Genomic DNA, 24748 nt, shown 5'->3' with positions numbered 1-24748 from the left:
CTTTCTCTACACTTTTAACGCTCAAAAGCTGTCTACTTTCTGTCTTTCCCTTCTCTCAGCTACGTCTCATTCCCACTGCTCTAACTGCCTGCTTTGTGAAGGATGAGGTCATTTGATTTTTTCCCTGCTGTGTTAAACTAGTGCTAACAAGTTGCAGGACCTACAGAACATGTTCTGTACATTAAGATATACATCAGGCAGTCGGTGGGCAGCCACAACCACATAAAGGGCCCTTTATTCCAGCCAGAGTCTCCAGTGCAGCACTGGCAGGTTCAGACACAGCTTTGATTACACACCAAATGATGAAATCCACACAGACCTAAGAGCACAGCTTTGCTGGCACAGCCCAGTGGAAAAGAGAGTTGCAACACTTTGCGCTTGTGTGTATGCACTTATAAATGTGTATAAGCGAATACATGTATATACTCACCAGTTTGGCTTCTGAGTGCATGGAGGGAATGTGAGTGGAAGAGCAGGAGCTGCTGTGGGCGGGTCCTTGCATACCCATCATATTGGAGCCCATGGACATTTGTCTCTCCATCTGAAGATTACAACACCATGAGAACACTCATACAAGTGAAGACATATTATTCCTATAGCAACAAACTTTTTGATACAATATGTAGCTATTTCTGAGGCTTATTATTATTGTTAGGTCTTAACAAGATGCTATCCCTGCTTTCACAAAAAAGCTTTAGCATTAAAGGGGTGAGACTATGTGGGATGAGATGAGAGCACATGAGAGCCTGATTTCACATGACAGGCTGTCCTGTGCACAGCTCTGTGTGATGATAACTGGAACTGACCCAAAACAGGAAGCCAGCACGAAGGGACTTAACACAGGAAGCCGGTGCAACAGGGGTGTGTGTGTTTCTGATAATAGTCTGACTAACACATCAAACCCAAGGCCCTCTTGGAGCAGTACATGTTAATAAGGTGAATCTGTCTTGTGCAGTGGTCTCAGACTTTTGAACCTCACTGTGTGTGTGTGTGTGTGTGGTTCCCACCTGCCCCTAACTCTCCCTGGCCACTGCGGTCATGTGTCACAGCTGAAACCTGAATGTGAGGAAATCAGCTGGGTAAGCTGACAGGGGTGAGAGGTCACCTGTGCGGGGTGATGATGTGAGCAGTGTTCACTGAGCAGCATATGCAGGAAAGAAGAAACCTTTGTGTGAGTGTCTGCATGCATATGTGTGTGTACGCTGCTGTGGCCTCCCAGCTGCTGAACTCTGGGTGGTGTAGTGGTTTCCATTGGGACCGGCCCCTTCTTCACCCCCCTTTGCCTGACCCCCCCCCCCCCTGTCCACAGAGACTTAGGCCTAGAACGTGACACACAGCCTTAATTGCACTAAGTGTGTTTTGTGTAAAAATATCACCCAAACCTGCACCCCTTTCCTGAACCGTCAATCTTCCCCAAAATCGCTTAGCTCTTAATTTAATAAACATGGGAGGGTTTTTTTTTCCATACCATAAACACGGGCTGTCTTGTGTTACAATGAGAACATATGTTGTATCATTAGAATCCTGATACGAGGAGCTTTCACTGTGTTGTTATCATTCCTCACCTTCCCAATGTGGGTCCTCTAAATCTTTTTAGCTTAATTACAAAAGAAAGAAAGCCCATATTCTGAACCTTCACATTCATTGAATCCTTCATTTATACAACATACAACTTCCTTGTGAGTCACATTAATGATGACAGAGAACATCCGAAAGTGCAGACCTACATAGTTTATCTGCAGTCTTAATGTACACTGTCGTCACTTACTACATGAGTGAGTGGGTTTGCTTCTGCATGTGTGAGTGCACCCGTGAGTGAATGTGCTCTGTGCTCCATTGTTGTACTCACGGGCATCAGCACAGCGGAGGAGCCAGGCATGGTTGGGTCTGGCAGTGTTCCAGGCATGGAGGCTGGCAGAGGCTGTCTCTGTCTGTTTCGTAGGTGCAGCAGTGAGGACAGAGACCCAGGGACAGGCCTGAAAGGACACACACAGACAGATGCAGACAAAGAACTTCAGGTTTTGCACTGTTATGGATCATTTAGGAGCATTATTCCTTGTTTTGTCATATTACAACAGCAAACTCAACTACAAACACTATGGTGCTAATTAATTATGGGGTATAAACATATAATGACTGATGATTATGCAGTACAACACAGCTGTATTTATATTTAATAATATGTGGTTACACATAAACACTCCTCATATTTGCTTACAACTACATTACAGTGTGTTATAAACCATTCATTCAATGTTTACCTACTGCTTATAAATGCCAATTGGGGGTGTGTTACCATGTAAAACTGAGCAAAACACAAGCTTACAAAATGATTTAACTATAAACAGAAATAAATGTGGTATTCATGAAATTATGAAAAAGCACCAAGACAGCACTCGAGAGATATTGGAAAAATTGGGGGAAAACAGGGGAAAGGGGGGGATAATACGAACTGCTGAGCATAAACAGCTTGATGTATTAAGTCACATTTAAGCCATTAACAACTACATGTTTAAAAACTTAAGTTGAAAGAGTTATTGATTATCCATATAAAATAAAGGACAAACTCTATCGCAGACCTCTTTGTAAGTTTTAATGGAACTTTCACTGTTGCAGGTAAATTAGTTTGTAATGAACATAGGATTTCAAAACCTAAAACATTACACGAATGTCCTTCTAAGTATAGAGTACATGTCCTAGAGAGGAGAAGGTAATCAAAGTATCTTATACTGAAAAATGTTTTTCTTCACAAACACTTCACAAATCTCTGGGCTGGCTTTGGCAACATGATTGGAGGACTGACTATCGACAAAGTGCATTACACTGAAAAGAACCCTTGGACTATTGCAAGAGACTGTTAAAGAAAACCCCTCTTAGATTTTAAAAGTGATTTCACGCATTTATTCATTTCACATCTGTGCTATTTCAGAACAAATGTTTTTCCCGTTTTTTGTTTCTACTTGTATCTGCAGTATGTGACTATGTATTCATGCTGCAGTTGAAAGTTGAGGCAGTTTTTCGATGCACTTTAAACATATGTAATACAATGGATGAATAATGATGATAGTGATGATGAATGAATAATATTTGTCATAACAACCACATGAAATGTGTATGACGAGAATCATATTTAGAAACGGCTACAGCGGTGAAAGCCCTGTGGGGAAAATCTCCCTTGGTGACCACAAAAGCGTTTGCGGACCAACAGGCCTATCCACACTCACGGCCACATCAATAAATCACATATACGGATGAGGCCCAGGCTAAGCTTAAACTACTGACAGCAGTCCTGTCTCAGTCACTGGTTCAAGGCTGCAGCCATCCAAAAACCCCAGACCACTCCATCTGCACATGGTGACATCATTTATACAACTGCCACCAAATCCCTGCTTGTAAGAACACTGATTCCCAGCTGCAGGGTGCTGCTACACCCACATGCATACAGTCCCTGCAAAACAGTGCCCACAAAACACCAGCGTTCGTAACGTTCGAATCTTTAACAAACCTGAATTAGGAGAATCAATAATGCTCCAGTTATCAGTATCATCAGGATGAATGCTGCCACTAACCAGTCAATAAAGCTCCATTTCCTTGAGCATTTAGAAATTAGTGCAAACGAGAAGCATTTAGGTTAGCTGTGTTCAACGGGTTGATGTAATCAATTGACCAAACCATAGCCTGGATTACCGTAATGGTGAGTAGTGAGGGAGTGATGGCCAAATGGAGGGCTATACCAGAGCAAACGGTCCCCCACCTGAATAAATACCTGTATTTTTCCAGACCTAAATATGTGCATTTACGCTCCAGACATTTTAGATTGCTCCACACACACAGGACCATTACCATCCCGACTGAGTGTCATTCCTGTCTAACATCCCAATTTATCACAATCACCCTCATTTAACAGCACATATGACATCTGAGCAACACCGCGAATCCAAACATTTCCACATGGGAAAAGTCATGAAAGTACAATGAGGTATGCAGTGTAGCTGCACACTACATCAACACAGTTTCCCTCTGCCTTTAGACTTTGCCAGCATTTAAGAGGATGAAATAACAGTCATGAGGCAGTGGCAGTGACATGATGTTGATTTTGTAGATAAAAACTGTTTTGCTAAATTTTTATTCTGTATGACTACTGCCTGCGTTTTTTTGGACTGCAGATGTAGATATGTTAGCTTAAAACAAATTTTAAACAAACATATCTACATATAACTATGGCTATAACACCTACGCTCATAACTTGGAATTAGCTCATTCACAGTACTTTTGTTTGATTTGTAGTGATTTATTTAACATAGCCTATTTAATTGCTTTTTGCAAAAAGCCTTAGTATTTAATGTTACATGTATTACAATGTGCGTTGATATATATACTTTATACTGTATAATGTGCATATATTCCTAAAAATGTTGTGTCCAAGAACACAAGTACATTAATGACAGCAGTAGTTTTAAAAAGTTGGTAATGGAAGTGATGGTAAGTAACTTTATAAACTCCAGTGTTACAGAACTAAAGGACTACGTTTGCCAGATCTTTTGCTGATTTAGACCAAAGCCTCACAAAGTCAGCAATAACCAAACAGTTAAATGCTTTGCAGTGTTGGTATTGTCATTAGGAAAGTTAAATCAGCCTGCAGCCTAACAACCAACAGCTTTGGATAAAAAGAAAAATCTCAGTTAGTCTTCATGTATGTCCTCATTCAAGATAAGAAAATGAAATTTACTGACAGAGCTACTTGTGACAGTCAGTAACTGGCAGAGGTCAGGACACAGCACAGACACGTCAGGTTCTTGCTTTCGAGAGTATAAAGGCTCCTTTGAAGCCTTTACAGGTTGTACTTTTACGCCTGTCTGTTAGCAGAGCTCACCTGCAGCAGAGTGGTGGGAGGACGAACACTGAGTCCGTCACCACCTCACACACACACCAAAACACAACCTGCTTGTCCAGTGGGAGGAAAAACAACGCTGACATCTGACAGCACTTCCTCTTGGGATTAACGCAGCTTTGTGCTGACTCTGCTGATAAATAAAGACATTTCAGACTAACTGGAAGCAAAAAGCCACTATTAGTGAAAAAAAGACTTTTTTAGAATGCTTAACTCTCTGGCAACAATTGTGATAATCACTTAATCGTTCAAGTTGTTTTTCAAGCAAAAATCCCCCAAATTTGCTTGTTCCAGCCTCTTAAATGTGAATATTTTCTGCTTTAGTTTGCATTATATGATGTTTAATTGCCTCTTTTGGGGTTTTGAACTGTTAATCAGCCAAACAAGCAATTTGGAGATGTCATATATTGGGCTCTGGGAACTTATGTCGGGTATTTCCACTATTGTTTTTTACTTTTTCTGCCCCAATAAGGACTCTGAATCTTGTCAGTGTCTTTCAGCAAATACTGTATGCCTGAATAAATAAAGGCTTTTATATTACTTTTTTTCCTTTGCTCTGCCTTAGAGTGCCTGAAGAACATTTTCTTTTCTATGACCAGTGTTATTTTTTTTTCTAATTACCCGAGTTGTTGGCCTTCTCATTCTTCAATTGGTTGATTGATAAAGTGTTCGGGCAAACAACAATCTGAAAATAAATGTTAAATGTTTCTTACAAAACATGTTCCTACCCTTTAGTTCTATTCTGCTTTCTGTTGTTATTTCTGTTTGCTCATGAAAATATTATGCATCCGACATGTACGGTATATTAGTAGATTCATGTTCAGAGCGTTTGTGTAAGTGTGTGAATAAGTGCATGTGCCAGAGTGTGAATGTTCATGAACCTGTGTGTGAACATGTGTGCGTGTGTGTGTGTATGTGTGTGTGCATGTGAGTGAATAATGACAGGCTGTGGCTCCACTGAGGGGATTGATAATAGCCTGGGCTGTGGGCCCCTGGGGAGAGCAGGTAGACACTCTGCAGTCCTGACCCTGCACTCTCACATTACTGAGTGCCTTGCTCTCTCTTCCACAATCCCCGCCCAAGAACCACCACTGCACCACCCCCGCCACCCACCTTCAGTCCACCATGACATCACTGCTAGACCTTCTTCCCTCCCTGAGTCCCTCTTTTGCTTTTTATCTCTTCTTCCATAGTTTATTTCTCTAAGTTATCCTGCTATTTTTCTCCCCGATGGAGCAGAACTGACAACCCTTCATTGTCCTGTTAATCCTCTATAACTCTCTTCTGGACCCCTCAGGGTGCCCACATCTCAACTCAAGCCCCCCTGGACTTGCTTGCTCTAACCTACAAATCCTGCAGTCTGCACACACACTAAGCTTTACTGTCCCAATCTCCACAATCCCAACTCCAACTCAAGTACTGGGGACTTGAACACAAGGGGCTTGGCTGCCATCCAAGAGGAGCAAGAGAGGGAGAGAGAGAGGTGCAGTCAGTCCACTGACTCATATCCTTCCCTTTCTGACTCTGCTCCAGCAATGATGTAATGCTCTTGGCTTTTCGCCTTCCCCCCACCCTGTGCCTGCCTACCCCCAGATTTTGTCCCTCCCTCCTCTCCTCCTCTCTCTTTTCCCTCTCTTTTCCTCCTCGACTCGTCCAACATCACTGCGCTCACTCCTCGTTGGGTGAAGTCACTGCGAGCTCTGGGTAGACACAGCAGCTAAAAACTTTCGAACGTAACCAAAACAGCCCAGGGCCAAGTTCCAGACGTTCGGGAGACGGTGGTGCAGTCGCCATGGGAACGGAGGTAAACAGAGGGAGAAACAAGGGCCTCAAACAGCTTGCAGCTGCCTGGCTCTCTGAGTAAACACTACACAGGACCTGCCCCTGATTTACTGCCTTTAATCACTGGTGGGAGGAGAGTGCCATGGGGTTTGGACTGAGGAAATAATACGAATCTGATCAAATAAATCAGCCCTAATGGGTTACGACACAGGCTGACTTTTATTAGCAGGCTAGAGGAGGGATTGATGCTGGGAGGGTGCAGCACTGGGATGGATCTGTGATGGGGTGTCCTCACATTAGGGAGCCTCTAGCTGAGTAAAGCCATGCCAAGGCACAGTTGAGGAATGGAGGTGAATGATACTCTGGAACAAATTAGCATTAGTATTGCCGTATTTATTCACCAACTATGATATTGTTTTGATTCAGTAGATGCCATTGGCTGAGGACAGTGAAGATGAGCTGTCTTTCATTTTCAACGAAAGTAAAAAGTATGTCAGTACATCACCAGTGAATCAGAAACACTCTTCAGCAACAACTGTGTCATCTTGTTACAAGCTAACCTGGCATCTGTCAGGAGCACCTGACTGGTGTCGTAACATTTGGCATACACAGCCCCTTTCACTTTCAGTGATACTTTATCCTTTTCCCTCTTGATCTCCTAAAACTTTGTCCCTGTCCTCCTTACCCAGCTTATCTTCCTCTTATACTGCCACCCAATTTCTGTCTTCCACAAACAGTCTCATCCCTCTGCCTCTCATTCAGTTTTCCATCTTCACTTTCCTTTTCATAATCTCAGTGCATTTTTTCCCACACCTTCATTGTCCTGATCCCATTTGGTTCATGCTTCCATCCAAACATCATGTACCTTTTCCTTTCGTTGCTCAGATATGTCTTTTATAATTTCCTCCACCCTGCTAGCCACCATCCTGGTATGAAACCCATGCCTTCCACATCTTACGCCTCTCTCCTCTCTCTTCCTCTCTCCTCCACCCTCCTGATCCTTCATTTCCTCTCCACCATCTACCTCCTATCCCCCTCTTCCTCTCCTCCATCCACCTCTGATCCCTTTCTTCCTCTCCTCTGTCCACCTCTGATCCCCCTTTTCCACACTTCCCCACGTTGTGATCCCTGTGCTCCCCAGAGCTGTGAGGCATGTCCCTGTGTGTGAGTTGCTTGTGCTTGAGCCTGCATGTGTGGTGGCCCCGGGGCAGGGATGACACAGCCCCGCTGGAATGAGAGGGAACAGAGTCTGGGCGTTCCTCTACAAACGCACTATTAAACCCACTGCAGTACACAATGAGCTCATCTTAATTCAGGTCAGATGTACATCCTGTATTCTCTCTCTTTCTTTTTCTCTCTTTCCTTTTTTGTAATTGATTACACCTTTGTTTTACCTTTGTGTATTTGTTTTCTCCACCTGCTACTACTCTGTGTACATTAGCACTACAATTTAAACATGGTTGAGATTATTGCCTATATTTGCCCGTGGAGAAGGGCAATTGTCAAGTCGGACCATGAGGGCACCTCAGGCATTTTGTAGAGGTCCTGAGCTCCTGCACTCAGGACGGACCTCCCTCCTTATCACCGCTTTCTGAATACAATCTAATCATAAACAATAATAAAGGAAGTTTTGTTTAAATTGTGAAGTTCACAAGGTCAACATTTGTCCACGGAGAGCCCACAACTTTAAGCATAGGTGTGGAGGCGCTGGCACAATGGGCGTAGAAATCAGCACAGTTATTTATCATACACATGGGAAAAGGTGCTAAGAAATCTATAAAATTGTGATATGCAACGCATCCTGGGATCAAAATAATAATAATAATAATCAAAGCTAGGATTAATCAGTTACACTGTGAGAGCAGTAGTATATATCAGCAGCTAAGAGAGCTCCTGAATATTGATATATATACAGTATGTGACAGACTATGCACAGATTGCATTTGCACATGAAATTACAGTTCACTTGTTTTCAAGCGGTGCCACTTAAGTTCAAGTTTCTTTTAGAAAGTGCAAGAGACGATCAAGGAATCATATCTGTCAATGATCATGATTGATGGTCATAATCTGTATTAAGCAAAATAAATGTAATTAAGCATTGTCAAGCAGATTCTTTGAAATACAAAGAATGGCAGGTATCAGCAGCCCACATCAGATCTTTGACCCAGTGGTCCTGTATGAAAACACATCAAGTTAACAGCAAATATGTCACCCTACACTTGGGTTTTGCAAAAAACCTTTTGAAGGCATGCAGACTGACATCTATTTGTGCTACTTCCCTTAAACGCAAAAACAAGGACCACAAGTAGATGGTGGCTCTGAGGTGTGAAATATATTGCATTTAAAGCAGCATGGGAAATGAAACCACAAATTGACTTCCTTCAGAACTTTGCACATTGATGTGACTGTCAAACTTAGAGTTGCACACAGTATGCCCGGGGTGGGGCATCACCAACAAGACACAGCTAATATTAAAGATAAATCTTCCACAGAAAACCTAAAGACAAAAGGAGTCACTACATACAAATGCCAAACTGCAAATGATAAAATTTTCATGTCACCTTTGCACACGAATAAAATGATACAAACTTCGATTTTGAAATGGATCTAAGCCCAAGAAAAATTGCTAAATATTGTCTTGGTAAGATGGTGACAAACCAAAACCACCTGACATCAACAGTCTGGTTTTAAAAGCATTGCACCTTTTAGATTCACACAGTCCTCAACAATCCTAATATTAACCATTAAAGAAACTGCCCTCATTTAATAAAGGCACCTGTTTTAATACACAGCCAAAATTGAGAGAGATATTTAAATACCAAGTCATCAAAAATTGATGATATTAGCTATTTCACCACATCTGTACTGTAATCACTCCTCATTTAACCCAGCTGCATTCAGGTTGATTGTGCTATGTGATGGAAATGATTGGAGTTCCACTGTTGAGCCAGAATAGAAGAATTAATTCCTTGTGCCCACACCCATCTACCCACACATCCACACTTACAAGTAAAAAGGTTGAGGTTTCTACAGAATGTTGTATGTCACATGGTTGACTCGTAATGTTCAATGCATTTAACTCTGACATAACTCAGTGCCAGATGTTTATAAAATGAAAAGCACAGAGCATTCAAATCTGTTGGACGCCACTCCCCTTTGTATGATAATGATAGCCGTGACATTAAGATCTGCTGGCTCTTTCTTGTGCCTGGTTTTAACACTGGTTTGTGTCAGTGCAGCTCCCCAAAGACCTTGTTTAGGGACTCAGAGCAGGGGGAGAGAGAGAAAAAGAGAGCGAGAGAGAGGTCCTCAGGTTTCACAGCTGCAGGCCCAGCTCAACCCTAAAGTAAATGGACTTGAGGAAAGCCAATCCTAATTGATTCCAAGCCTCAAAGCTCTTTAGTAAACATTGTGGAGCAATGAAAATGACTTGTTATCCTAATTCATTGGATGCTCACGCTGTGCGTTCAGCAGAGCAGAGGAACAAACCGAGGAAGCAGATGGAAGTGAGATTAAACTGATTTTGTTTGGTGATTTTGTCTCATTCAGAGATAAATTCACCACAGAGTTCCATAAAGTGTGTCAAGATTAAAAGCTTTATAGGCCTGTAATGATCACATACACAAACCTTACCATTCCTGACAAGGATTACTGTTTCTTAATGGTCTCTAAAGTCATTTTGAGTAAATCTAAGTATAAACATTTGCACTGTAAAGAATTTATGTAGTGTGGATTAAAGTTTAGTTTAAATGATTCTCTTTTCGTCACCAAGACATGGGATATTAAAACATATTGGAGACTATAATTGAGGTGGCTTAACAGAACAAAAGGCTAATTATGACAGGCGTCATATGGAACCATTGGAGTGCAGCTAGCCTATGAAGTGTCCAGCTTATTCTGTATGTAGGAAGTTCCTGTGGAGAAACTCTGTGCATGGAGCCTTTGGTTGGCCCTAATGGCTTCCTGTGGAAGCATTGCTTCTCAGTGGAGGGGTTTCCTCAACTCATTTTCCTGCTGATGTGAACATTTCCAGATCAGTTTTCTCTGGTGTGAATCTCCTCATTCTATTCATGTGTTAGGACACCACCATCCTCGTAAACAAGTGACATCCCTGCAGTTTCAGCAATTGCTCCTCAGGGACTGCCTCAAATAATGTGAGACAGATAACTGCAGCTGGGACTTCTGTGCCATTCTGCAGCTGAAAACCACCACCATACGTCTCTGATTTTCAAGTGATGTGTTTTTATGTGAGCAAGCAGTAAAACTACCAGTCTCTAAACAATTCATTGAAAGATTTGTGATCATATAAGACGTGAAGTCCACGTTTTAGCAAGGTGAGGAGTTTTTAATGCCAGGTAAACTCAGGTGAAACAGGCCCAGCAAAGTCTCTGTTACTGGCAGTGATTGCTGCTCCTCCAAGGGGATGAAATTCCACCCCTGTCCTCGACAAAGAGCCTGACGGGGTGTCAGTCAAGCTTAGTGATGGGCCTCCCATCCAATATTCACTAACTCCTCAAGCTGTAAATCTACACAGGACAACCTCGACACAACGCAGGTCTATAACACTGAGCCATCTCAATGTCTAACTAGCTTGCCACAGGCCTGGTTTACAGTAACAAAGCCCTGGCACAAGTTTGAAGGTGGTTGGGGTGAAGGGATGAGGGATATGAATAAAGTCTGTTCGGTGTCATCATGAGGAAAAGAAGTGTGTCTAAATGTTTGCGTGTAATGATTATGTTATTCATATGTAAAAACCAAAGGGTTGTAGAAGGAAAGACGTCAATCTCGAAGAACTGATAGCTCATGATTCTTCTTAAGATCTATAAAATCAATGCCTCACCCAACCTCACTACAGACAGAGACCAGATATGGATCATCAGCACCCAGTCTGATTATGACTATGATTGAAAACACATTAAACTCTGAACTATTCCTTGACCACTAAAGACTGCAGGTACATGACAAAGCAGCACCCTAAAAAGCTGTTAATATATGTTCTATATTGGCTGTTATTACACACCTGTATGCAAAGGTATCAGAGAAAGAGAACTCTAATGTTGTGGCTGACATTCCCATACAGTGAAAAGAACTATTTTAAAGCATGAAATGCTAAACCGTTGTAAAAGCAGTCACAACTGAGGCTTCAACAATGACCTCATCTTGTCCTCTGGGACCCTCTTTGGCATGCTCTGCTGTGGGACAATACTGAATGAACAGCAAAACATGAATCGCCAGTCCCACACACATTGCTCAAAATGTAACAAAATACTGACATTACCTCAGAGACTACGGAGCGATGACAATCGGCACCGACACAAAGGGACCAGGCTGAGCCTACGGCTGTAGCTATAACAGGGGCACTCTTGAGGTGAGAGGATACACTCCGATCACTGCACTTCTCAGATAATTTTCAGTCTGTCAGCAGTTATTTACACTGCTTCTACCCCATGGTAACAAAAACAAACTCGAAAACTCACCCACACTAAATTAATAATACAAAAAACTATTGTTTCTCTAATATAATTGACATTTTTTGCAACTCTTACTTAATTTTATTTTGCTGATGTTTTGCCAGATTTTCCGGTTGTGTTGCCCACTCACCCTATCTGTCTATTTGTGGATGGAGCCTGAGTGATGACGGAGCTGGACTGAGAGGGCAGGGCCTGCTGGATCACTATGCTGGTATCATGGTTGCCCATCCGTGAGTGGGACTGCTGGTGCTGGCCTTGGCCTGCCTGGCCGTGCAGTGAGATGTTCTGCAGAGCGAAAGAAAAGAAAGAAGGTATACATCTGTCAAGAGTGTCAAAATTTCCCCAGCAAGTTGTATTTTCAGCACAACCCAAGCATTACAACTGTTTGGCCTTGGGCTCCATAAACCCAGCTTGAATTGGTAACAAGGAATTATGTAAACTATCATCTACAGGCTTTTTCTGAGTTGAATTAGGGAAACAATGAGTCTAATGGAGACCAGGCTTCCTTATTGTTATTTACCCAGCAGGACAGTTTGTCAGTTTTGCCTCTGTTAAATATAATGGGATATACATTCCAAAGCTCACACATCTTGGGGTAAAACAAACAGAGAGCTGAAGTAATTTGCATTGAGTCAAATGTGAAGCATAAAAAGAAGAATAGAGACAGTCACAAAATTTTAGAAATGCAATACAAAAGAACTAAATCACTCATACAGGAATGTCTGTACATGATCGTGTAACTATTTTATATTTACATTGGCTGATGCTGTTTTCCTGACGTTTCAGTGTTTTTGCTCCTTATCTATGCCTATTGTGTTTTGCGCTCCCTCAGAGTCTTGCTCTGACTCGCCTCCTGCTGAGTTAGCAGAGCCTCCCATCGTAAACCACACAGGCTCTGGAGGCTAGACATGGCATGACCTGAGCACAGATGAGCTTCAGAGCCAAACCACCCAATGACAGCTTAGCTTCAGCGTGCACTGCACATCTTCCCAGACATTAGATAAGCAGTCTCTCTTGTGGTGATTTGACGAGTACCCGTCTTTCAGGTAGTTGTGCCTCAGGGCAGATCTATAGTGCATAGATGAGCACGTCTTTTATCAAATGTCAAAGCTCTGCAACTCTGCTCACATGTGAGAACGTCTGGTCAGGTCTTTTATTGCTTCCACAAAAGTTGTCTCAAGGGTCTGTCTTTATGTCTGGAAAGAAACAGGACCCCCTCCCAGAGAAATGGCTGGAGAGCTGTTTGAAGTTACAGGTGGAGAAGCTGATCTCTTTTTTCTTTAACTGTGGTGGGTGACAAATCTCCACCTGCTAGCCCTGTCTGTCACTGTAAACAGGACTGATGGGGATCAGGGAGCATGGCATCTGGGGCACAACAAGGGCTGGATGTGCAACACATGACTACACTTTGAATGAGAAGAAGAAAACATGGCAGAAATATTGAAGGTGTCTACATATCTGTGATTATCAGCTCTTTAACAAAGCGGAGTGCGGTTACATGACGTCTACGTGTTGTGCATCTATTAAAAGAATGTGTATCAGTTCATATTTTGTGGGCTGTTGTTGGTGACATGACTGATGATAGCACCAGATAACAGTTCACAATGGCCTGACATACCCCGTGTGGTCAGGCTCTGGCTTTGGGTTCACCTCGGTTTTTTTTTAAACCTGAGGATTCATACTGTGCTCTTCAGTACCTGTTTACTGTCTTCTTCTTCCTGGGCCTTGCAAAACTCCTGTTCAATGGAACAGTCCAGTTCACTGAACAATCCCACCTCCTCACAGTTTTTCAAGAAACGTGTTGGCGTGGGCGTCTGGTCTGGAAATCAAGGAAAAGTTTTTCAGGTTTTAGCTTTTAAATCAACTATTGTTATTTCAGTTTGTAGCAAAAGAGTACAGGTACAGAGCATAGGAACATGCAGAAAATTATTGTTTTTCATTTTTCTTAATTTTCTTTTTATCATTTTCATTTATTTGTACAGGACAGTGCATGTTACCATTTGATGTATTATACCACAGTTAGCTTAAAGCCACCCTTGGTGGGGCACAATTGAAACATACAGTATACAATGACAGAATAACACTAAACAAACAAACAGGACACACAATACAACAATATGTCAAATAAACTACATATATCAGCAAGAAGTACAGTATATGTTGGACAAATTAAAACCAGATCTATTTGTATTAATATCACAGATATGGCAGTTTTGTTTTTGTTTCATTGCATAATTGTTATTGTTAACCCTTTTCCTTAATGCTTAAGTTTGTTGTTTTTTTCCAGCCTCACTGATTCGGCATCATGTTAAAATGCTGTTTGTTTTATTACTTGTACTTGTAAACCAGAGTTAACATAGTAAATACTTTAAGGAAGTTAATGAGGATCCACATCAAGACTAAAGTTTTAAAAATGGACAATGTTGTTCCATATTTGCAGTGATTTTAAGAAAACATCACTTCAGCACTGTTAGGGAGAGAGAGATACTAAACTTGACAGCCCCATTTCAGCTGATGAAGTACAGATCCCACCTACCGAGTGGGGGTCTCATTTGTTGAACTCAGTCAAGCCACGGTATTCAGCTTGACATTGTGGGGGGTGCACACAGATCAGATTTCAGACAGTTGAAGGTGATTTTAGGATCAGGCTTGTTTCAAAGGCTAAAAGCATACTTCATGGTCTGTTTATCCATTCTGGCTAGACTGGGGATTGACTCAAACTTTGTACCCAAAATACAGTGTTACTCTAAATATACATCTTTTCCATTGGAGAGAGTGAGAATGTAACTCAAGTTCTATTAATAAAAAATATACCTATGAGTCAATGAAAATATTAACAAATGGAGCGAGAGGTTAACTTTAAGGCAACAGCTGTAGAACTAAAGGCTAAAGAGGAGACAATTATTGTGACTAGTTTAGGCCATGTTACCATGTGTGCTTGAGTTGTAACTTACAGTATAACTACTGACTATTTTCTCTTGAGGTCAAGGTCTCAGTAAGAAAAACGGCCAGAGCTGTAACTCAGACAACAGGCAATAAGGACACCTGGCCTAGAAAATCCGATCCTGCTGTCCACAGAGTGTAAATAATAAAAAAGACACAATCTCTGCAACGTGGCTGAAGCAGCACACACTGTCGTCTAGTGTGGCAGGGACATTTCTAGGAATGAAGATCTATACTTATGGATTGGCCTTAGGTTGACACTTGTATATGCAGTACACATTCTATAAATTTGATGTTTCTTTGAACAGATCAGCATGTCACCTGGAGCTTGGACACCCCACCATCCATAAAACATATAGTAGTTCATCATATAGTAAGATGAACACCTGTAATGATGGGAAAATGCAAATCACGCAAAGAAAGGGAAGACATTTAACTTAACGTGCCTCAATAATATGTCAACATTTCTTCATCCTGTTGTGCGTATGTGGTATGCACTGAGTTGCAAGCTAGGATGTGTCATATGATTTACATTACTGTAAACAACTGGTATAGACATGCCATAAAGTTTTCTGATGATAGACAAGTGTGTCTGAGCATGAGTCACCAAGGCACACACCTGCTGAGCTGCTGAGGTAGTGTGTGTGTGTGTATTGATGTGGCTGTAACTCACCTGATAACATGTTGTCGTTCTTTATGGAAGGGAACTTAAGGGTCATCTCATGCTTGTGTCGATGTATCATCAAATGATCCTCCGTGGGGAAACGCTGTTAAGTTTTTAAGAAGTAGGATTGTAAGAATTGCTTGTACAGAGTTAAATACGTGTTCTAATTCTGAAACTGAACTACATGTTTACTATTCTCTATTTAAAGAGTTGTATCCTAAAAAAGCAACAGCGCTGGTATTGACTTCAAAGAGCATTTCTATAGGTATTTTTACACCTATAGTGTTATTTACAGTTTGTGTTTCACTCACTTCCAAGCTATTCAATTTCTACACCTCAGGCCTACTAATTGTACACCTCTTCATATTACAGGCAGATGTACACACACACACACACACACACACACACACACACCCTCTGTGGGGTCCAACATTTTGGTCCCCACAAAGCTGTTGGACACCACACGTTTAGTAAAACAGGCTCCCTCACGCGCACACACACATGTACAAATGCAAACTCTGGTGTTTTGTTTTGTCTTGACACACTCACCTGAGAACAGCCAGGAGCGTTGCACACGAATGGCCTTTCCTGGTCTGAGTTCATCACTCTGGCCAACTTCTCATAAAACTACAAAAAAAAAAAGAAAAAAGAAGAAAGCAAGGAGAGGAAGTGAATGACTTGTGTTTCCCCGCCAGCATTCAAGAGGAAAAATACACTATAGTAATCTAGGATGCCCTCAAATGACATCAAGGCTAATATACTCTGGCTTGTTAAACCATGGGAAACATTGGATTATATATATACATATATATATAGGTAGAGAGCGAGAGAGTAAATGTGGGTGAGAAAATGACTTAATAAACCATGTTTGAAATTTTCAACCAAATACCAACACCATGTTGAAGCCACAGTCTCAACATGCTGTCTTCAAATGTTTATTCTCACCACAAAGTGACAGAATCTGGTCTAACACATATGGTGCCGGACTGGCGACAATAACTACTCCCTAGTAATAGCCATACATCATATTAAATGTGGTTTCAGTTATTTTTCTAGACGCTTTATTAATTCAAAGTGAAAGAGAGGACGAACTTTCCCAGAAGAGAGGAATACCTCATACCTGCGCGCTGCTTAAAAAATATAAAACTGAGGCACAGACACATAAAAATTAAAGGCCTAGAAATGATGTGAATATTATCCTGTCCCCCTGTTTACTTAAGGGAAGATAATCACGCACAACAACACAAAATCATTTAAAAAATATATTAAAAACAGCTTGACTATATTTATGGGACAAATTCAGACACAAAAACAACAGAAATAACAGGTGCATTTTAACAGCTTCCCAAGAGTAAGAGCACGACATTTAAAGGCTCTTTTGTGCACTTTAATCAATTCTTAAATTTGATGCACAAGTGGTGTCTCACTCACATTTAAATCTTTTAAATACTAAACCACCAAGTTTTAAAACAGCTAAGATAATTGTCCCTGCCTACAGTAAGTAAAGCACTAGCTTTTCTAACATTTTAGGCAGAAAAAGTAGAAATAAATTTACACAATTTTAATGTGGGATGCTGCACACTTGAGGTCCTGCCTCGGCAGCATGTGTAGCTGGTATCGACACAGTACATTTTTAATACGGACTGCATTGTGTCTGTAAAGAATATTAAAGCTGTCAAGTACCAAAAGCTTGCATTGAAAGCTCGGTCAGATTCATAGGTTATTTATTCTTTAAACAGTGATTTTCTGATTAAAATTGTTATTTTAATAATTGCATACTGCTTTTTACTACTTTACCAATTCTGGTTAGGATGTTTGTGTTAAGACAACATCAAACAAAATTGACCTTATTTGATTAAATCAGAAAAGGTTTTTTTTTTTGAAAAACTGATTACAGCCTACTCAGCAAAGTAAGCTATAGAAAAAAAAGTATTATGTGAGTATGTTTTTGGACTTAAGCCGTTGGCCCTACATCAAACATCACACTTGATGACTGCTTTTGTTCCACTGAGCATCTTGTATTTGGACATCTAATCATTGTCCAGTACAATGTCGTGTAAACTATCCTTATAACTGACAAACGCGAAAAAACAACCTCTGACCAGTCACCACATGCCAGTACTATAGATGCTCAGCACCTTCTGACAGATTATTTAGCAGTTGTTAAGTGAATATGGGAAGTGTTATGGTAGTCTTATTAATCCCCTCCTTGGAGCACAGCACACAGCATCTTCATCTTCGAGTCAGTGCTGTGATCATGGCGAGCAGGAAGACGGTTAACACTTCACATGAAGATCTTTTGGAACAGGACATGCAAACCGATAATAAACATTCAAACTTCATACAGGAGGCTCAAAGTTTGCCCTAGTGAAGTTTGAACCGAAGAGCATGTGAATAAACTAGAGTTATGGACACTCGTAAGTAAGTGAATTAAGCCTGTATAATCTATTTGAATAGTGACGGGGAGGTGCAGAGAAACAAAAACGCTAACAGATAAAGTGTACAGTTAACAACGCAATGACATTTTTTCTGTTGTAGCTGCTTTAAAAAATGTTCCAAGCTGGCACTGTCTGCTGAGAGACAATAAATGTAATCATTAGCATTAAATGTGTGGTTTGTTGTTCATGTCTACTCTTGGTGATGACTGGAACCTCTGCAGCATTTACAGCACTGACTATTCATTAATTAAACACAAATAGCACAATCTTAATTAGTCCTTTACCTGCCACCATCATCAAGTCACAAGAACTGCAACGCATCTGAAACTCAAGTCAGTGCCACATGTCAAATGTCGAGCATGAATACCTTCATACACTATGTATGTACATGTGTGTCTTTTTCATGGGTACAGACTATTTCCTCAAGCACAGTCAAAACAGTCAATGTTGTGTTATGCTAAGCAGTGCTGTTTTCCTAACAAGCTGTACTTCATGACCGAGCCTGCAGAACAGGGTCTGGACAGGGTCTCTCTGTCAGAAAGCAATGAGCCCTGCTCTCTCTTTCTGTCACCAGTTCACTCCGTCTCTTCAGCTGGGCCCCAAACACTCACCTGGTCTCTTTTGACACAACAAACATGACTAACACAGCTGATCCTAATCTTCAACCCAAACTAAACCCAGGATGATGGCAAGTATTAGGGGTAGCGCTTCAAAAAGCCTGTAGACATGCTGCCAGTTATTGATGTCTTGAATCAACATTTTAGCCCACATTTTTATCTCAAATGCAGTTACATTGAACCTTCAGCTGTTTATACAATAATTGCTGCCACATTTGTTTTCAGGCTTTCTGAACACTAAATCTGAAACTTTACAATAGATCCGAAAAACTGATATTAGTCCTAGAAAGCACTAATGAAAAAATATGAGAAATAGATTTTTAAAACAGATGCAGAAATTAAACTTTTACCTTCCTGTTCCTGTTTCTAAAACGGGACTTAATCATTTCATCATATTTACCAGGAAATTCAAACCACATGACACATAAAACTTTTTAACCATTAATTCTGTGAATGCCTCTGTGAATTATCCAATAGCTTTCACACTTCAAATTATCAGTACTCAACGTCCTTTCCTAGGAAGGGGCACTTGGCTCCCATTTGATATAGATGTTTTAGGTTAGCAGAGGAAATTTGGTTGCACTTTATATTAACTATATCCGGATGTGAGCGAAGGGAAGGATTAGGGTCCGGCGTTCAATTTCAAGAGGAGCTGGGGAGGAATTCTCCAGGTAGAACGCCTATTAGAATTTAAACAATATGGTGAGGAAAAGAGGGGTTGGGGTGCAAAGGCATATTGGGTTAAAGCAAGCACAAACATGCGCAGAAATTCTAATCTCCAGCTCCCCATAGCCGGGGCCTTTGACAGCACAAGTTCAAGGCAGGATCATGGCGATCCCTGAGGCAGGGAACATGGCCCTCTTAGACAATGTCTGCCCTGAACTTCTGCTCTTGAACTGAATGCGTGACAAAAAGAGGCCTGTGATGTAAACCTCAATAACTATCAATTACTGGCCCTTCCACCACATGTAAACTCATAACAAATACAAAAGCACCCCCTCAGAGGGCCATGGGACTAACACCACTGACATTATTCTTATGCACAAAAAGTTTCATACCATTGTTCAAAAAGACAAAAAAAGTCCCAGCACAATGTACAAATCAAATAAAAGTTGTTTTTTTTATGGTGAAATGAGAAGTCTGTGGCCAAACTGTTGATCAGTCTGTGTGATTGGTGTTATGATTTTTGTCATTTGACTCCCTCATTGGTACAATCATTACCAGAGGAAAGTTTCACCTTGAGCACATGCAACAACCATCAACAAATAAACTCATTGTAGGCCACATTTCATTGCAGCAGTGAGCTGCTGGACTGCAAATATAACATTGTGCAAAATATGGTTAGAATTAAATCTGCTTCAAGGTTACTAAATAACACAAGTTAGAGTCAGCTTAGAGTCAGTGACTTTACAGTCTTTGCTATTTTGTTTTATCTATTCATGTAATCATTCCTATTTTGATGTTGTGCATTATTTATTTTCCTTGACTTGACTAATTCACTTTAGTAGAATATTACTTAAAGCTAGATTTTGACACAATTAGTTTATTATTATTAGTTGATTATTTCTAAAAGAATTTATAACTCGTTTTCATTCCAAAAGATAATTGAAAACATTTGTTTTGCAACAAAGAGCGGAAAACTGTTGTTTCCATAAAATGTTGCTTTATTCTACTGAAGTACTATAATAACATTCTATTTCTTTTTCATAAAAGTCCATCTCAGTCTGTATTAAATTATCAAAATTACTAATATGATCATCAAAGTTAAATACCTTATTAGGTGTTATTAACACAGCCAATTAAATGGACACAATAAAACTGTAAGCCTACACAGTAATTTAAAGCAGCGTGCACGAGGAGCAAGTGGTTATTGATAGTGTTGTCACATAAACATAATGACAGCGGAGAGTAATCAAATGATTAAAACATCTTTCTTCTTTTCGAGCCACAAAGCGCGCCTCGTCAGCACAACCTTCCTGAAAGTAACCCTCAACATCTCAGCGGTTAATCAAATATCGACTGGCCTGCAGAATGACGTAATGTTAGTCCCGGTGCTGTTCAAGAGAAAAAGGAACATAAATTTCATGGGAACGAGAGCATCACTCTCTTTATTATTAACTGGCATGACAGCAAAAAACCACCGAGCTATCATTTTCCAGACGATCACTGGTGAACCGCAGCACGCACAGAGTCCGGGACAAACGCCGGCTCTGCGTATCCCGAGATGGGACAGGCATGACAATGATGCAGGGATCCAGCGTTTAGTGCTTTTGAGCTAATATAAACCCTGGATGACATGCCAAACTGATGTGAAGTGCAATAAAAATCCATCCTGTACAGTAACCCTCTCTGTGGTTTTCAGCTGGACTTGAGGTGAATTCCTGCAGACTTGTCTCTGCTGCTACCTGACAGACCGAGCAGCAGCAGCAGCAGCAGCAGCGACAGCGGCAGCGGCGGCGGCGGCGGCACTTGACTCCGCGTTCAACTTGAACAACAGTCAACAGATTGGCCAAAGCAAGGACACCGAAGAGACATGACAATGCACTCACTATATCAAAACTAACATGATACTTTATCTCTTTCAGTTGCAGCCCTAAATGAGTTGAGAACAAGAAGAAAAAAAGACACATCTTGACCGGGACTGCTGAGGCGAACAACAAAACAAGCTGTTGCACGAAAAAAAGGAGGAGAAAAAGTAACAAGGAGCGCTTTTAAAAAACACAACAAACCTGCAGAGGCGCATGCACGGTGCTCTGCATGATGGTCTAAGGTTTTCAACTTACCAAACAAGTGTAGAAAATGTGAAGCAGTCTCTGAGAAGAAACCACGTTGGACTGAGAAAAGATTACAATACGATCTATTTAGAGAAGCATAACGTCACCCCTGGGTGACGTCACGTGGGATTCCTGAACTTCTATATCATTGCGGTCCGCTTGGAGGCGGCGCGAGCAGGGCGGAGTTTGCACATGCACACCCAGAGAGAGGCAGGCATGGACGGACAGTGCTGGACCTGGAAGTGGGTGTGGTGCAAAGCTGCATCAAAGCTGACCCATTAGAAATGCAAATATAAGCGCTCTGTGTCTTCTTCTGAGGTGTCTCATAAGTGACATCAGTTAACTGTGTGTGAAGTGAGAGGATTCACTCACATACTTCATCACTTCACACTTAGGACTTAATATACTGTAGCAAACTTCCAAGTAGCATAGTGGGAATAGTACAATAGCCAATTTGACTGCTACTAATAATAAAGTCACAGTTTTTCTTATTTTCTATCTAACAATAAATTGGTCCACCTTGACTAAAACAGAAAACTTACATTTGAAATAGACCTAGTAATTTTTTTTACAGCAGACATTTTGTTTTCCCATAGTAGGAAAAACACAGCTGTTACTAATAATGTTAATCATGGCTCTGCTCTATTAAAGTGTCCATGACAGTGTAACAACAAGCCAGCATGCACAGCACTAAGACCCTGAAACTGTAGCAGTTAAATGGAATTCAGCCATCATTCATTTTATTACTTACACCTGTGCTTTTCTTACTGTCCCATGTGAAAAAAATGCCTGTTGGATTAATTAGCAACAGAGATAAAAGTAGACAACATTTCCTGGAAGGAGGTAAGTAAGCCTTTCAGTTGCACTCCAAGTTGCTCATAGTGGAAGGGAGTTAACGCAGCATTAGGCCATGATGATATGAACCTATGAGTCCACAGGTGGCAGGTGGCTGTCTGTCATGCAGTTATAATCATGGCAAAATAAGCTGCTGGGCCTTTTTTAAACTCCCTATTCCCCCTAACCTCTGCGTATCTCATTTGCTGTGTGTTAATTTGATCAAACCCAAATGAATTATGCAACCTATAAGCACAAAGCTGAATTAATGACAGCCTTACAGCCAGATTTGGACACAAGGACCCTCTCGAGGCAAGGCCTCAAGATTAGAAAATATACCAGGAACCACCTATCATTTAATAAATTGTTTCAGTTCAAGTAGCACAAAACAGTAAGCCTGGAGCTCTTGGGGCCCTTTATATTAAGTTGTTCAGAGCAGTTTTCTGCTTCTCCCAGTTGGTAATCCAGCCTTCGTGACAGTTTTTATATTTAGTATCAAAGGCATGTATTAATTTTGGACTTCACTGTCAGAGCCTGAACAGCTCATTTATCACATCTGCTAATCAAATCACATGTATTTATACCTTTTTCTTATATGTAACAACATCTTTACACAAATGGGTCATAACCCAGCACACCTTATATACCATCAACAACTTTACTTGCGAATGAACTGAAAATGCAAAACACATAGTTGTTCCACACTGCCTTATCTGAAATGAGTGTCTTAGCTAAAGCACATTAGAAGAGATTTAAACAGCTTTTGAGTACAAAGCATTTATGTTGGAGCTCTGTGTGACCTGCTGGTGCCAACTGGCTGTGATTTCTTGGGCCACAGACACTTGTAGTGAAGCCATCCTCAGCTCCAGGGATTAATGACTCCTCACACATTAAGAAATGTTTACCACTCGCCTGCGACCACTCCACTAGACGCACTAAGAGCTCTGTCACTGAAACAATAACGCAGTCTGAAAAGCCCTCATAACTCAGAGCTTCTCCGCCTCTGTCCTTTAACCAGAGCTTTAATCAACGTTTATGACATCCTTTTGTCTCTTTATTGCCAATATATTTCCCAACCAATCCAAACATTATGCTCCCAGAGGAGCAGACTATTAAGGTTGGAAAGAGCCGATACAGTTTGGGTCAGTGACCCACACTAAAGCAGATTTGATCTATATTATACTAAACCTTTTATTATTATGCCTTTGTGCAATGCTTTTGAGTAAGATCACCTTGGGAACATTAGCACCTCTGTAGATGCTTTGTTGTAGCAGGTGCAAAAGGCAAAGGAGGCTAAATAACAAATGTGTCATCCACGTTGTCAATCTGTAAACACAATATAAAACACCTTCAGAAATATTCTACTTTGTACAACAATCAAAGATGGAGAACTGTTACTGTAAAACACTGTTTCCTGCTCTCTATACCTTGCGCACAGATAATTGGGCCTGCAGGGATACAAATGCTGAGATCTCAGTATCACTGCATGGCATTTCAGAGTACAGCACCTCAGCAATACAAATAGGGTGGTGGTTTTATCTGACTGTACACTTGTAACAGCTATCTTTACTTATCCAAAGTGTAAAGTTGCATACCAGCTAGAGTAGACACTGAGCAAAGTTTCTTAAAAGAGAATTTAGATTGAATGCTAGAAGAACTGTGTCTATTATCTGCATTTTAGTCCATAGAGGAGATCATTCAGTGTCTGACCATCAAGTTTGTTTTACCTGAGAATACTGGCCAAGTATCATTTTAATGGTCCATTTTAATTTTTCTATGTTCAGTTCCTCTAGATTTCCAACAGAACCTTTTCAGTTGACAAAAGCATCCCATCTTCACCATTGAAAACTTTGATAGTGTGAAAGCTGATATGGTGTTTATTGTGGTAATTCCTTCAACTTATACATTTGTGTGTCTCCAAAGCTTTTTGAAAATAAAGGTTCAAACATCACTAGTGGAGACAGGGGAGACTTGGGTCCACTGTTGTGTGATATGACGGGACTGAGACTCTATTTCAGCAAAACATATGTGCTGGGAGGTTCCCAGTAGATAACCCCAGTGACATTCCCACACCCAAACCCTCAACTCTTTAACATTTATATTAGGTGGCTGGTGAATGGTGCCGTCTGTGTGATGGCTCTTTAGATTTATAACAGTGTGAGATGTAGTGTGATACCTCTGTGCTCAGCATACGTGCATAAGTACATCACTCTTTTGACATCTGAATCAGGCTTCTGTATGTGCTACAACAGATTATTAAGCACATTTGTAAAACTATTTATAAACATTACCTGGCTGGGTGTCATATAAATGGTAGTGATAACAATGACTTTA

The 24748-nt window shown here is 40.9% G+C and overlaps 1 protein-coding gene across 2 annotated transcripts in view; it reads right to left on the bottom strand.

Moving 5' to 3' along the window:
• creb5b (cAMP responsive element binding protein 5b) overlaps nucleotides 1-24748 on the bottom strand; it is a 42760-nt gene that overhangs the window by 17120 nt on the left and 892 nt on the right. Inside the window, exons 1-7 of one of the 2 annotated variants that reach the window (XM_056381115.1) lie at nucleotides 21590-21687; nucleotides 16301-16378; nucleotides 15761-15854; nucleotides 13842-13963; nucleotides 12275-12429; nucleotides 1850-1976; nucleotides 431-541 (exon numbers count right to left, since the gene is read on the bottom strand). In XM_056381115.1, coding sequence (XP_056237090.1) covers nucleotides 431-541; nucleotides 1850-1976; nucleotides 12275-12429; nucleotides 13842-13963; nucleotides 15761-15854; nucleotides 16301-16354 — 663 coding nt within the window. In that variant the 5' untranslated portion in view covers nucleotides 16355-16378; nucleotides 21590-21687. Of the gene's footprint in view, nucleotides 1-430; nucleotides 542-1849; nucleotides 1977-12274; nucleotides 12430-13841; nucleotides 13964-15760; nucleotides 15855-16300; nucleotides 16379-21589; nucleotides 21688-24748 lie in introns of those variants that run through there. The other variant, XM_056381116.1, reaches the window with a different exon arrangement.

The sequence above is a fragment of the Seriola aureovittata genome, chromosome 7, assembly GCF_021018895.1.
Source record: "Seriola aureovittata isolate HTS-2021-v1 ecotype China chromosome 7, ASM2101889v1, whole genome shotgun sequence".
Lineage (NCBI taxonomy): Eukaryota > Metazoa > Chordata > Actinopteri > Carangiformes > Carangidae > Seriola > Seriola aureovittata.
Note: the sequence above shows the minus strand (reverse complement) of the source record. Positions and strands in the feature narration are given on the sequence as shown.